Consider the following 13521-nt stretch of genomic DNA (forward strand, 5'->3'; position numbering starts at 1 on the left):
TCCATAAAGGAAATTTCTGGCACCTTAAATAAAAGTAATTTCATGACTATTAAGATCAAACTGGGAAAATCTGAATCCAAATGTTTTTACATAAAAGGTTCACATTACTCTTAGCTTTTTTTAATCAGATGCTATAATAATGTAAAAAGACACTTCAGTTCGAAATACAGCAATATAAATATGAAATCTAGTAGATGTTCTATTTATGCCATGATATGAATTCCTAAAAGATCGAATATTATACCTTGATTCATTTGAAAGAACCCTTTCTCTTGTGATAGTTTCACACATGAAATCCATAAGAAATGTATGTTAAGGTAAATGAAGAATGCATCTTCTGATAAACCAATGGGACTCAACTGCTCTTCTCTGTGTGGGGGTTCCTTGTGTCTTTTTAGAAAGGTCATGTAGACTACCAACATTTAGGATGAGTGAAGAGTGGTGTAGGAGAGATCCTGGCTCCTCATGATACAGTGTTTCATTATGGAAATGAAAATGGCACCAGAATCTTCATTCTGGAGTCTTCGGTATAAGAAGCATAAATGTAAGCCTCTACCTGCCAATGTGTGATCAACTGAAAAATTCTTCAACTACAATAAAGTAATTTATGGATTTTTTTAAATAAACGACATGTTAAAATTCTTTGGGAGCATTTAAGGATGAAGCTTTGAAGTTCTACAGTTGTAGTTTGTTATACCTATAACTTTAAACACACTTCAATATCTCTAGTATTAATCAAATATTTTTAAGGGTTTGACACTTTTAATCATTTGAGCCTTTATTGTCTGGTATTTGTAAAAGCTTCCTACTCATTGGTGAAACGAGGTGCCTCTTGTTTAAAATAACAATCCAAGTACACACTCTATCTATTTCTTAGGGTTGTTTCGAAGGTCAAATAACATAATCCATGCAAGAAAGCGGGGGCATTCCGTAGAAGAAAGGCCATCTGCTCTGTGCTATTGACAACTTCTGGTGACAGTGTTCTCCTGAGGTTCACAGAGTTTGGAAAGCTAACTCTCTCGTAGAACAATTGCTTAAACTTCTAAAGAAAAAAATATATGTGCATTTTGTTGTTATCATCTCATACAGAATAATAAAAAGCGAGCTGAGTACACACTTCTTTTTCCTATTATTGTATGAAGGTTTGTTTTGAAGAAATTAGCTGCTTTGATCTTGGGAGAGGAATTCCTTTTTGCTTGATGTCGTACAGATTTCTGAGATCAAATGAATGCAATTTAAATACGATTAAACTTGTATAAAATATCAGGTAAAAGAATCTCCTCTCCTAACCCAGTTAACTCATGGGTTTGGGCTATTAAGGGGGTGGGGAAAAAGTCTCTAACCTCTTGGGCTCGCTTACTAATCTTGAATCAATGTCCAAAAACTAATGAACTCAACAGAAAGGATCCCTCCAGATAAAGCTGGCTTGGAAACTGCCTTGAGGTTACTACAGGCTGGGCTGGCTGCATACGACCAATGCAACGTAATACAGAGATTGCAAATATATTTTAGCACATGACAGCCTGATTCTCATTTGAGATAAGCGCCCCTACATTCTTAGACCAACAGCTCACAGGACTACTAAGCAAATGGTTGAGGAAGTTCCTAATGGTTTAAGGTGCCCGAAGCTATCCAGACCTCCTGCAGGGCATTAACTCCCCTTTTCCTCTTCAGTGGGCAGGTCAAATGCCTGGGGACCAGAGGGTCACCTCTTCTCACTCTCATAGCTCCCTAGACTTTAGGATTATAAGTTTGTGAGACTTTTTTTTTTTTTTTTAATTAATGCCATGACCCCACTAGGGTTTGAGCTCCATAAGGCCAGGGACTGTGTCAGCTTGAAGTCCCTGGCACATAACTGGTACCCAAGGAACAGGGTTGGGCCCAAGATGATACCAAAAAGCTCAGTCAAGTTAAATAGAATGCAAACACAATATTTTAGAAAACAAAGGTCACTGTAAAAAAGAAAACAATCCACGATGAGTACAATATCAACATTTTAAATAAAGACAGGATTGACAATACTGAGGTTTATTCTGTGTGTTTTTTTTTTTCTTCTGCCTTAGGCTCTAACATGGCTCCCCATGGCACTGCCAATAAATATTTGTTAGCACACTGCCATTTTGAGATCAGAAGTTTCCTTAAAGCAAGCCAGGCAACCGGGAGCACCAAAACAAACAAGCAAACCACAAAAACAGTCTCACTGAGAAATAAGGCAGAAAGCTCTGTTTACACTGAGATGCCCTCAGGGACCGGACTTAAGATTTTTCTCAGGGCTCGGAAGAAAGGCAAGGGTGTTTCTGATTCATTAGCAAGTAAGGGATGCGAGATCACACTCAGTCATTAGCGACCTTTTTACTGCGATCTGTTCTTGGCTCTTATCTCAACCTGCTTTTCAAACTGAAGACTCAATTAGAGCTCATGATCAAGTGTCTACAGAAGAGGACGGGATGGCAGTGTTCCTTCTCCTATAGAAATTTGAGTAATTTTCCTCAATTCATAAACTCCTTTTTTTTAAAGATATCTTTTAATTTGTCAGAGAGAGAGTGCACACAAGCAGGGGGAGTGGCTGGGAAAGGGAGATGCAGGCTTCCCACCAAGCAGGGAGCCTGATGTGGGGCTCTATCCCAGACCCCTAGGATCATGACCTGAGTGGAAGGCAGACGCCTAACCAATTGCGTCACCCAGGCATCCCTCATAAACATCTTCATGAAAGAAACCTGGCCATCCTTGAGTGGGCAGGGGGAGGGGGTTGGCAGGTAAATGTAACTAGCTCACCAACCACCACACCTCCTGTTACCACCCCTCAACCCCTAATCCCAGCTAGTGACAAAGGATGCTGATTGGGTCTCTCCTCCTCATATGAGACAGGAAGAGAAATAAACGACTTGCAGGAGAAATACATATTATTATTAGTGTACAATTAGCAAAAATCAAATGAACTGGGGTTAAAGGATAGAAATTAATCAAAAAGAGAAAGAGAAAGTCTTGTAAACTATGCCATCATTCTAGAAATTCACTTGCCCCTCCTTCCCAAGGTAAGGAGTCATACAGCTATAGCATGCAACTTTTGCTAAAAAGTAATGTTCAGAAACTAGGTGAGTCGTATTATCTGTAATTGAAACGATGAGTTAGTGCCTCCTAGGAATTCTGATATGGAAAGTCCAGATCAAAGGACATATGGGACTTACGGGTGGGGTACGGAAAAGGCTGTGGAACTGAGGATCCCAGTTTCTACCATCTCGATAGCTTGTTTCATTTCCAGCTTCTTGTACAAGGAGACAATGCTGGACTTGGGCTGGTTCTTTCGGGTTAGGATTTTCCGTAAATATCTGTGATCAAACTTCTTAAACCTAAAAACAAAAACCAATAGTTTGGACACCTTTAATCTCTGTAAGTGTTACAGAAGTATGTATTTTTCCTAAAACAAACTATTACCTCACTTTGTTCTGAACACCAGGATAGTGATGAAAATTCAGTCTTTGAACACATTTTTTAAAAATAATAGGAATTTTATATTTTTATATTTTATTTTTATTATATATGTTTTTTTTTTAATAAAGAAAGAATAACCTAGTGGCCTGAATACATTGAAAATCAACTAGACAAAAGGGAGGGACAAGCTGCAATTAGGGCAGAAAGTATGCATAAGTGCGGAGCGGGGGAGGCCCAGCTCAGCTCAGCTCCAATTGTAAGAGAAGAAATGAGGGGTTGAGGCTTTTGAACAAATGTTCCATTCTAACAGCTCCCAACAGTGGCAGCTGCACTTACAGTAATACTGGCCTATTCAACCAGAACCCAATAAATTTAAATGGCCCAGTAGTTACAGTAGTTTTGCCCATTATGCTGCAGATCATTTTGATTCCTGTCAATGCAAGAGGGAGCAGTGGGGGGGAGAACCCACATATCCTGACAGTCTGAATGATGGGGAAGCTGAATAGGCTAGGCGCTGATGGCCGCTGACTATTGTAGCAAACCTCTGGCTGACCCATTAGACTGAGCTGCATGTCCGCATATGGCGTCTTTGGAGTCGGCTATTTGTTTGGAGTAGGAATTTTCAACACTTCCAATCATTTTACATTCAAAGAGTAATTTGTGTGCCTGCTTTATTTTCTGGAGGGGAAAGCAACTCCCTGGGCTGCTGCCTTCTTATCTGGTGATTGGTCTCCTGGTCTGTGAAGCAGATGGATCCTTTATAAGTCAAGTCTCCTCTGGGGTTAGCAGGCTGTGATTCCTTAGGACCCACGTTTGGCTCCTGCCAGACCTGTTCTTGCTCCAAGTGGGCTCACTCCTCAGCCTTCTTGTTTTCTGCCTTTCTTCGAGAGAGGCTGTTTGTTGCTCCTGCCTATTGGTCAATCCACTGCATTGCTCCCCACCCATAGGACCTCCCTGACACTCTTCATACCGAGCTCACCTTGACCTTTACTGTTCAACACGGGGGGGTGCCCCATGTGCCACCTGGATTCTCCTGATGGGCCGCCGGGTCATTTCCTCTGTGCCCTCCATTACCTGATCCACACCTGCTTCCCTTTCAGCCTCCCTAAAGGTCTCTTCCAAATCTCTTCCTCCTCCTTACCTGTCCCAGAGGAATGAAGCTTCTCAGAGTCCTGTCCTCATTCAGCTTCCCCTCTTCACACCCTGGTATTATTTAACCGAACATTCTTCTCTTAGTCTACACATTTCGTCATGGTGGTGTTATCCCCCTAGACTCACTATCTGGAAATCTGAGAGTCACTCTTACTGTCTTTCCTCACTGTCCTCTCCCTAAGCCCCTGGCCAGTCCCCATGCCTGCCTTCTGCTAGTTCCTCATCCCTATGATTCTGAAAACTCTGTGGCTCACTGAAAACAGAAGAGGTTCTAAATCCAGACCTAAATTCAATCAAGGTTCTGTTGTAGGTTAGTTGATCTCCTGGAGTTGGTTTCTTCAGCTTCAAAATGAGAAAAATAGGACTAACACAGGCGATTCAGGAGATCATGTAAGATACAATATATGAAACAGCTAGCATAGTACCTGGGGCTTATTTTGTGTTTACAGGATGAAATTCTTACGTCCATGTGGATACCCCTTACACATCTCGCACCCACAGTATCTCTCAAATTCAGCTTCCATATCGCTGTTGTTATTTGCCTTTCAAAAGTCAAGTATGATCGTACTACTCTCCCATTTGTTTACCTCTTTTTCCTTTTTTAAAAATGTGTCTTATTTTATTTGAGTTAATTTTCATATAGTGTACCATTAATTTCAGATGCAGAGTTCAGTTATTCATCAATCGCATATAACACCCAATGTTCATTACATCACGAGCCCGCCTTAATCATCACCCAGTTACCCTATCCCCCTACCCACCTCCCCTCCTACAATCTTCAGTTTATTTCTTATGATTAAGAGTCTCTTATGGTTCATTTCCTTCACTGATTTCATCTTATTTTATTTTCCCCTCCCTTCCCCTATGATCCTCTGTTTTATTTCTTGAATTCCACATTTGAATGAAACCATATGATAATTTCATCCTCTGATTTATTTTGCTTACTGTGATATCCTTTAGTTACATCCATGCCATTGCAAATGGTAAGATTTCATCCTTTTTGAAGGCTGAGTAATATAACACTGTGTATATACACCACATCTACTTTATCCATCCATCTACCGATGGATGTCTGGGCTCTTTCCATAGTTTGGTTATTAAGGACATTGCTGCTATAAACATTGGGGGTGCAGGTGCTCCTTCAGATCACAACATCTGTATTCTTTGTGTAAATACCTAGTAATGCAATTGCTGAGTAGAGTATCTCTGTTTTTAACCTTTTGAGGAACCTCCATACTGTTTTCCAGAATGGCTGCACCAGCTTGCATTCCCACCAACATTGTAAGAGGGTTCCCCTTTCTCTGCATTCCTGCCAACGTTTGTTATTTCCTGACTTGTTAATTTTAGCCATTCTGACTGGTGTGAGGGGGTATCTCATTGTGGTTTTGATTTGTATTTCTGTGATGCCAAGTGATGTTGAGCATTTTTTCATGTGTTCTTTGGCCATTTCTACATCTTCTTTGGAGAAATGTCTGTTCATGTCTTCTGCCCATTCCTTGGCTTGGGTTATTTGTTTTCTGGTTGCCAACTTGTCTTTTGGCTTTGTCAACTGTTTCCACTACTCTTCTATTTTACACTATTCTATTTAAGACTCTTTTGATATGAATGTTCAACATCAAATGGAATTTTATAGCATTAAGTGGCTGTATAGAGTTTCTTAGCACTGTGCCATAGAAGTGTATCTCTGTCTTTCCAACCTCTTGTCTCACCACGTCCCTTTCTCTGTGTCCAAACCATGCTGTGCTCTTTCTTGCCTTAAATTTTGAAATATCCTGCTGCTACTGCTGCTGCTTGGCATGTTTTCCATTCTTCTTTGCCTGGAGAACTCCTCATGTATTTTCAAAATGTACTCCCACCTCTGTACAATTATAGTTCTATGCATTTGCCTCTGTTATAGCATTTCTTCTATGGATCATCATTATTGATTCAGGCTCTTTCTCTTTTCTTTCCCCCAAAACCTTGTCTATAGCAATGTGAGGACTTGGAATGCATTGAGTGTGTCTTACTGCTTAGTGTCTAGAAAATTTGGTATAAATTTGGCCAAATGGAATAATATTAAATGATTTTTCACTGGGTGAACTATCAGGTTTAGACTTTAAAAATCCATGACCTAGGTTCTAGGTTGGTGGACATTTACATATATTAAGTTCTATTTTAACACTATGAGGACTGTCCGTTTTACTTCATAAAAAAGAGCCCACTCAAAATGCAAATTTGTGCATCGACTGTGGAAAACAGTATGGAAGATCCTAAAAAAAAAAAAAGTTAAAAATAAAACTACCTTATAATCCAAAAATTATTCCACTGAATATTTAACCCCAAATACTAAAACACTAAATCAAAGGGATACATGTAGCCCTATGTTTAAAGCAGCATTATTTATAATAGCCAAACAATGGAAGTAGCCCAAGTGTCCATTGACTGACGAATGGATAAAAAAGATGTAATATATAAAATGGAATATTACTCAGCCATCTAAAAGAAGGAAATCTTGCCATTTGCAACAACATAGATGGAACTAGAAAGTATAATACTAAGTAAAATAAATCAGTCAGAGAAAGACCAATACTATATGAGTTCACCATATAGAATTTAAGAAACAAAACAAAGGAAAAGAGGAAAAAAGAGAGACAAACTGAGAAACAGACTCCTAACTATAAAGAACTGATGATTCCCAGAGAGGACGTGGTGGGGGGAATGGGTAAAACAGGGGATGTGGATTTGTTGTGTTGTTGTGATGAGCACCAGGTGTTGTGTGGCAGTGTTGAATCACCCACTATGTTGTACACCTGAAACTAATATAACACTGCATGTTAACTAGCTGGAATTAAAATGTAAAAATAGATTACCCACAGACTCACAAAATAAAGAAAAAATAAAATAAAACTTAAAGACCCCACACAAAAGCTCTCAGTTTCTCATTTAGGTGCCACTACGCATCTCGACTGCGAGACTTTCCAAAAGTCAGTTTCTCTTCGCATCACCAACATCAATATGTTGGCAAGCCCTAGAAAGAAAACTTCTGTCGTTTGGTTAACTCAACTACTGTCAACTCCTACATTCACTAAATAGCTTTGTTTAACTCCCAAGCTCTCATCTTCCTTATTCTGAGTGAAACTCTCTTCAGGGCCACATAAGAAATATGCTGTAGACTAAAATCCAGGAAGAGAATGTGTTCTGAATATGAGATGTGGTGGAGAAGAGAGACTTTGGCATTTGTATAGAATCACATAGAAAGGACCCCTGAAGGTCTTTCACTGCAACCCCCCTCCCCAGTGGAGGAGTTTCTTCCTCAGGATCCTTGATGACTCACTAAACTCCCTTTGTAGCCTTATGAAGCCAGTCATTTCATGGTTAAGCTTCTCTTTTCATCAGGAAAATTGTCCTTGTTTTAAACTTAGGTCTGACTTCTCTAATTTCAACCTGAAAGTTGCACTAGTTCTCTCTGACACAACCTATTCCAAATCTATGGCCCCTCCACCTGAGAGCTCTCCACTCACAAGCTGGGCATTCCCACAGCTTCCACCTGCCTCTTCTATGCCCCGATTGCTGGGCCCTTTGTATTCCTGGTCTCATTCCTCTGGATTCTTTAAGTCTTACGCTCAATTTTCAATGTAACATTCTGAGGTTCCTCCGGTCACAGATATCCTTCCTAGGCAGTGAAACCCTCTGCCTCCTTACTTGTCTCTCACTTGGTAGTGGCTCCATTGCCCACACACATCTTCAATTCCAGCTTTCAAGTGATCCATCAGCTGCCAAACCAAATACAGGAAAATGATTGCTGGTGAAACGTTAACTCTAAAAGACACACAAGGAAAGCTAATACACTTTGGAAAACAAAGGAGGTTTTAATTTCCTGGAACATGTCCTCTTTTCTATCAGTCTGTTCATGTAACTGAAACTTATAATGCCTTCCATAGTAATTCAACTTAGTTTCATGATTCAGACTCTGCTGATAATCTCCTTAATAATTCACATAACTTTTGATGAAAACAGGGTACCTGCTATTTATTTTGAATAATATTTTTCTAGAATGACTTGGACAATGTCTCATTACTAAGATCACATGAATGTAATTCTAATTGTTACTTATAATTACAACACACAAGAAAAATATTGTCAGGATCCAATTTATAGAGTTTCTGAAAATAGAATTCTACAGATATCCTATAATAACAATAACATAACAAAATTTACCTATTTGCCTCATTTTTATCTGATTATTTTGTCTCAGTATTACACTTCACAATCCAAGCCAATTATACTAAATTTGCTTCACCCAAATTATTAATAGGAATTTCAGAAAAAAGCATAACCTCTTCAAAATGTATGAATTACTTTTCATAATTTAAACTTGTAATCATTGAAGTTTATGCTGACTTCTAAAATACTTTTGCAAAATACATTAAAATACTAAATTAATTCTGAAATATTTAATTGATGTACTTTCTACCAGTAATTATTACTCTATTTGAGAAAAAATTAAGGAAGGAGTAAAGTACCCAAGTTCTATTGTCTTAGGTGTATTATTTAATTTCTAAAAATGCCGAATAGAGGGTATAAAAATAGAAACAAAAATCTTCAATCAGGTTAAAGTGTTTCTTATTTTTTTTAAAGACTTTATTTATTTATTTGAGAGAGCAAGAAAGAGAATGAGCAGGGGGGAGGGGCAAAAAGAGAAGGAGAAGCAGATTCCCTGCTGAGCAGGGAGCCTGACACAGCGCTTGATCCCAGGACCCTGGGATTGTGACCTGAGCCAAAGGCAAACACTTAATAGATGGATTAACCCAGGATCCCCAAAACACTTCTTATTTTTAAAACATTTGCTCCTTATCCCCATCTGTTGAAAATTTTCAAATGGCCTTGAAGATTGTCGGTTTGGGTTTAGATGACTTTGGCCATAAAATTCAGGGCTGATTTTGAAAGACTTCATCAGTCTCTCCAGCATCATGATCATGAAGTTATAGGCATAAAAGAAACCCCAAAATTATCTGAGACAATCATCCCCGCAGAGCCTGAATCTCCTGTACAGCAGCTATGCCAGTCACTGTTTGTACACATCCATTTTAGCTTTGGGTGTGCTGTGGGAGAAGCCATTGCCAGAATGGTCTTCCTTAGCTGAGCTGAAGTCTCTTTCCCTCTGTCTTCCATGTATTCCTTCCCATTTTTGTTCTCTGGAGCCATACAAAATGGCATCCATCTAATACTGTATTGAATTTAAACAGATAGAGACCATGCTCAACTTCATCTTTGTCAGAATTGAATGTTTTCACTGAAAACTGTACTAGGCTGTATCTGCAGAAGGAGTAGAAGTCTTTACCCTTCCCTAATGAGAAATTCAGAAAGAGCAGAAGGGCCCATGTTCCATTGGAATGATGATTTCAGAAGCAAGTAGGGCAATTATGAGCATTAGTTACTGTGATGGTTTTTTGAGGTGTCCTCTAAGCAAGGCTAGTCCCAGGTACTATTAACAATAATCTATATGTTGCTGTGAAGGTATTTAGTAGATATGATTAAAACCCATAATCAGCTGTCTTAAAGTGAGGGCGATTATCCCAGATAATCTGGGTGGGCCTAATATGATCAGTTAAAAGGCCTGAAGAGTAGGACTGAAGCTTCCCTGATGAAGAAGAAAACTCCAGTTGTGCACCGTGCAGCTATGGCTCATGCCTGAGGGTTCTGGTCTACCCATCCTGAGGGGCTGTCTTGTAGGTTCTGGGCTTGCCTAGTCAGCCCACACAGTAGGTAAGCCAATTCCTTCCAATGACATTCTTAATATATATCTCTTACTGGTTCTGCTTCCCTGTTGAATCCTGACAGAAACACTTCCAGCCTGGAACCAAAAAGCAAGGCGAATAGATAAAATGAAAGCAAAGGTTGGGACCCCAAAGTTCTATAGGCAAGAAACAGGCAGATCAAAGGAATGAGCTGAAAACACAGGCCACCTTTCATGAAACAGGAAGGATGACTCAGAGGGTGGAGTTGAGAATCCAGAGGGTGGAAACTACGTTGGAGTTCTGATCTGAGAGAACAGAGGCAGTTCCCAGGCCTTGAAACCAAGTAAACTTCCCAGTCATTAGAAATGACTCCGTTTGTTTCCTTCCATTTCCCCCCTTTTTGAAAGGGAATATAGCCATTATCTTGTGACTGCCCTACCAGTGTATTTTGGGATCAGATGATTGTCTCTTGAATTTCACAGGTTCAGCGTTGGAGAAGAGATGTGCCTGAGGATGGATAATACCCAGAGGGTCAATCATCCCTGATTTAGATGACTGAGATGATGAGATTTTGGACTTGGGGGCTGATAAAATTTAGGTGAGATCTTAGTCTTGCGGTTGACACTACAATGGATTGAGAATTTGGGGACCTCAGAATAGAGTTAATGTATTTTGCCTGTGGAATAGATACGAATCTTTGAGGGGCCAAGGGCAGACTGATAGAAAATGGTTCCTGCAGATGTCTATATTCTAATCCCCAGAACTGGTTAATATGTTAATTTATATGCAAAGGAAAATTAAGATAGTAGTTGGACTTAAAGTTGCCAACTTTAAGATAGAGAGAATATCCTAAATTAACCACATGGGCCCAACATAATCATAAAGGTCTTTAATGTGGAAGAGGAAGGCAGAAAATTCAGGATCAGAGTGATGCAACATGAGAAAGACCTGAGTGGCCATTGCTAGCTTTGAAGATGAGAGGGGTCCATGAGCCAAGGAATGCTGGGAGATTCTAGAAGCTGCAAGAGGCAAGAAAACAGATTTTTCCCTAGAAACTCCAGAAAGAAATGCAGCCCGGCAACATCTTGATTTTAGTTCAGTGAGACCCATTTTGAACTTCTGACCTCCAGAACTATAAGATAATAACTATGGTTTTTTAAGCTATTAAATTTGTGACAATTTCCTACAGCAGCAATCAGAAACTAGTACAGTCACTCTTAATCTAGCTAGTGAAGAAAGAAGCTACATTTAGTAATGTGTATGCAACATCTCATCAAAGCTCTAGATTACTCCTGTCAGTGACAAGTGGAGAACATCCTTTTAACTTATTAATTATGACAGAGATAACTTACACGAATATGAAGCTCTTCATTGATGGATTCTTTTTTATTGGTCTTTCTAACATCCAGGTACCTGACCAGTGGGCCAATTGTGATTCCCTAGACCACAGATGACAAAATAAAGAGTTTGTTGTAGTAAAGATTGTTGTATAGAGAGCAAATCTATTAGCAAAACTGTTAGAGCTTCCAATTTTCATATCTTTGTTTTGTATAAACATAAGCATTTTGGATAAATGTTCTAATGTTTAGTTCTTATTTAAGTCTTTCAAATTCTGCAATGAAAATAGATATTACTTTGGGACTCCTGGGTGTCTCAGTCCTTAAGTGTCTGCCTTTGCCTCAGGCCATGATCCCAGTGTCCTGGGATCAAACCCCATGTCAGTTCCCCGCTCAGTGGGAAGCCTGCTTCTCTCTCTCCCACTACCCCCCCTGTGTTCCCTCTATTGCTGTCTCTCTCTGCCAAATAAACAAATAAATAAATAATTCTTTAAAAGAAAAAAAAGCATAGCTTTAATCGCATTTCTCTTAAAAAAAAAAGCATTACTTTTTTGAAGATTTTATTTATTTATTTGACAGACAGAGATCACAAGTAGGCAGAGAAACAGGCAGAGAGGGAGGAAGCAGACTCCCTGCTAAGCAGAGAGCCCGATGTGGGGCTCAATCCCAGGACCCTGGGATCATGACCTGAGCCAAAAGCAGAGGCTTTAACCCACTGAGCCACCCGGGTGCCCCTAAAAAACAGGCATTACTTTAAGGCAGGAATTTAGTGTCATCCCTTAAAATAACCTCTCATTAGTTTGCTGAGAAAAAACTCCAGCTAAAATAAAAACTTGAGCTATCCAGTACTAATGGAAATCTTGTTTTCAGTAAAACACATTAGAGTAACTATCATTCACCTGCTACCCAGGAATATTTTGACTAATATATCTTATTGATTAAAAAGAAACATATTTTAGAGGTTAAAGGATGAATACAAACATGATCTAGAAGTATTTGGGAATTTAGTTGGAGTACTGAGCATATGTTGAAAAATTAGACAAAGCATCCCTTTTTTTGGTACTATATGCATTTAATACATTATCTTGAAAGACTCTACTTATTTCAGATATGAAAAAAATCTACTAACCTGAATAAATACAGTAAAATATATAACTACTAGAGTAGCAGTGACAAACATTTTCTTCCTAGGAAAAAGAGACAGAGGAAGCAAAAATGCAAGTGAAAAACTTCCAGCTCCTCGGACACCACTGTAGAAAATTATGCACTGGTCCTTGATGGAGAAGGGGAAAGTCCGAAACTGGTTACTGACATAGAAGAGAGCAAATACGCCTAGAAAGGGGAAAATATGTATTAGAGCAGAGGGTCATGAATGAGTAGATATACAGTGCTAATGTACCCAAATTGTGTTTGTGCCCGCAAAACAATGCAACCTAATTTCATCACATCTATGGCTTGTCCATCCCAAACAGAACATCCTACAAAACTTCATTTCTTGAGTAGTTGTGAACAGTAGTACTTCACGGTGTTAGCTTCCTAACTTGTGCGCATGTGTGTGTGTTTAAAGTCATAAAATCTTGATACTTTTTGATATGACGTGACATATATATTCTAATCTAGACTCAAAATTTTTGCTCTGCCTTTCAAAACTAGGTAAAGCAAGGGTATTACTTGGGGGATAGAAACATTTTTGTCATCTCATGTTCTCAATGAGTAACCAAAGGAGCCATATAATTTTAAACATAAGAGGACTCTCTTAGTGATTGTGGTCTCTGCTGGGTAAGCAAAACTTTTGTGGTTGGTTTGGTTCTTCTTGAGGTTCAATGCAAACAAGAAAGTTGGCAAGGGCTCAAAGGGGGGTTAGTTCTTACCATTGGTAAGTG

The 13521-nt window shown here is 39.2% G+C and overlaps 1 protein-coding gene across 2 annotated transcripts in view; it reads right to left on the reverse strand.

The window, feature by feature from the left end:
- The window catches only part of SLC9A4 (solute carrier family 9 member A4), a 62836-nt gene that overhangs the window by 15721 nt on the left and 33594 nt on the right, over positions 1–13521 (reverse strand). For both annotated transcript variants that reach the window (XM_032351710.1, XM_032351711.1), the window contains exons 5-8: positions 12768–12970; positions 11654–11740; positions 8266–8336; positions 3189–3350 (exon numbers count right to left, since the gene is read on the reverse strand). In XM_032351710.1, coding sequence (XP_032207601.1) covers positions 3189–3350; positions 8266–8336; positions 11654–11740; positions 12768–12970 — 523 coding nt within the window. The remainder of the gene's footprint in view (positions 1–3188; positions 3351–8265; positions 8337–11653; positions 11741–12767; positions 12971–13521) is intronic.

This window comes from Mustela erminea, chromosome 7, assembly GCF_009829155.1.
Source record: "Mustela erminea isolate mMusErm1 chromosome 7, mMusErm1.Pri, whole genome shotgun sequence".
NCBI lineage: Eukaryota > Metazoa > Chordata > Mammalia > Carnivora > Mustelidae > Mustela > Mustela erminea.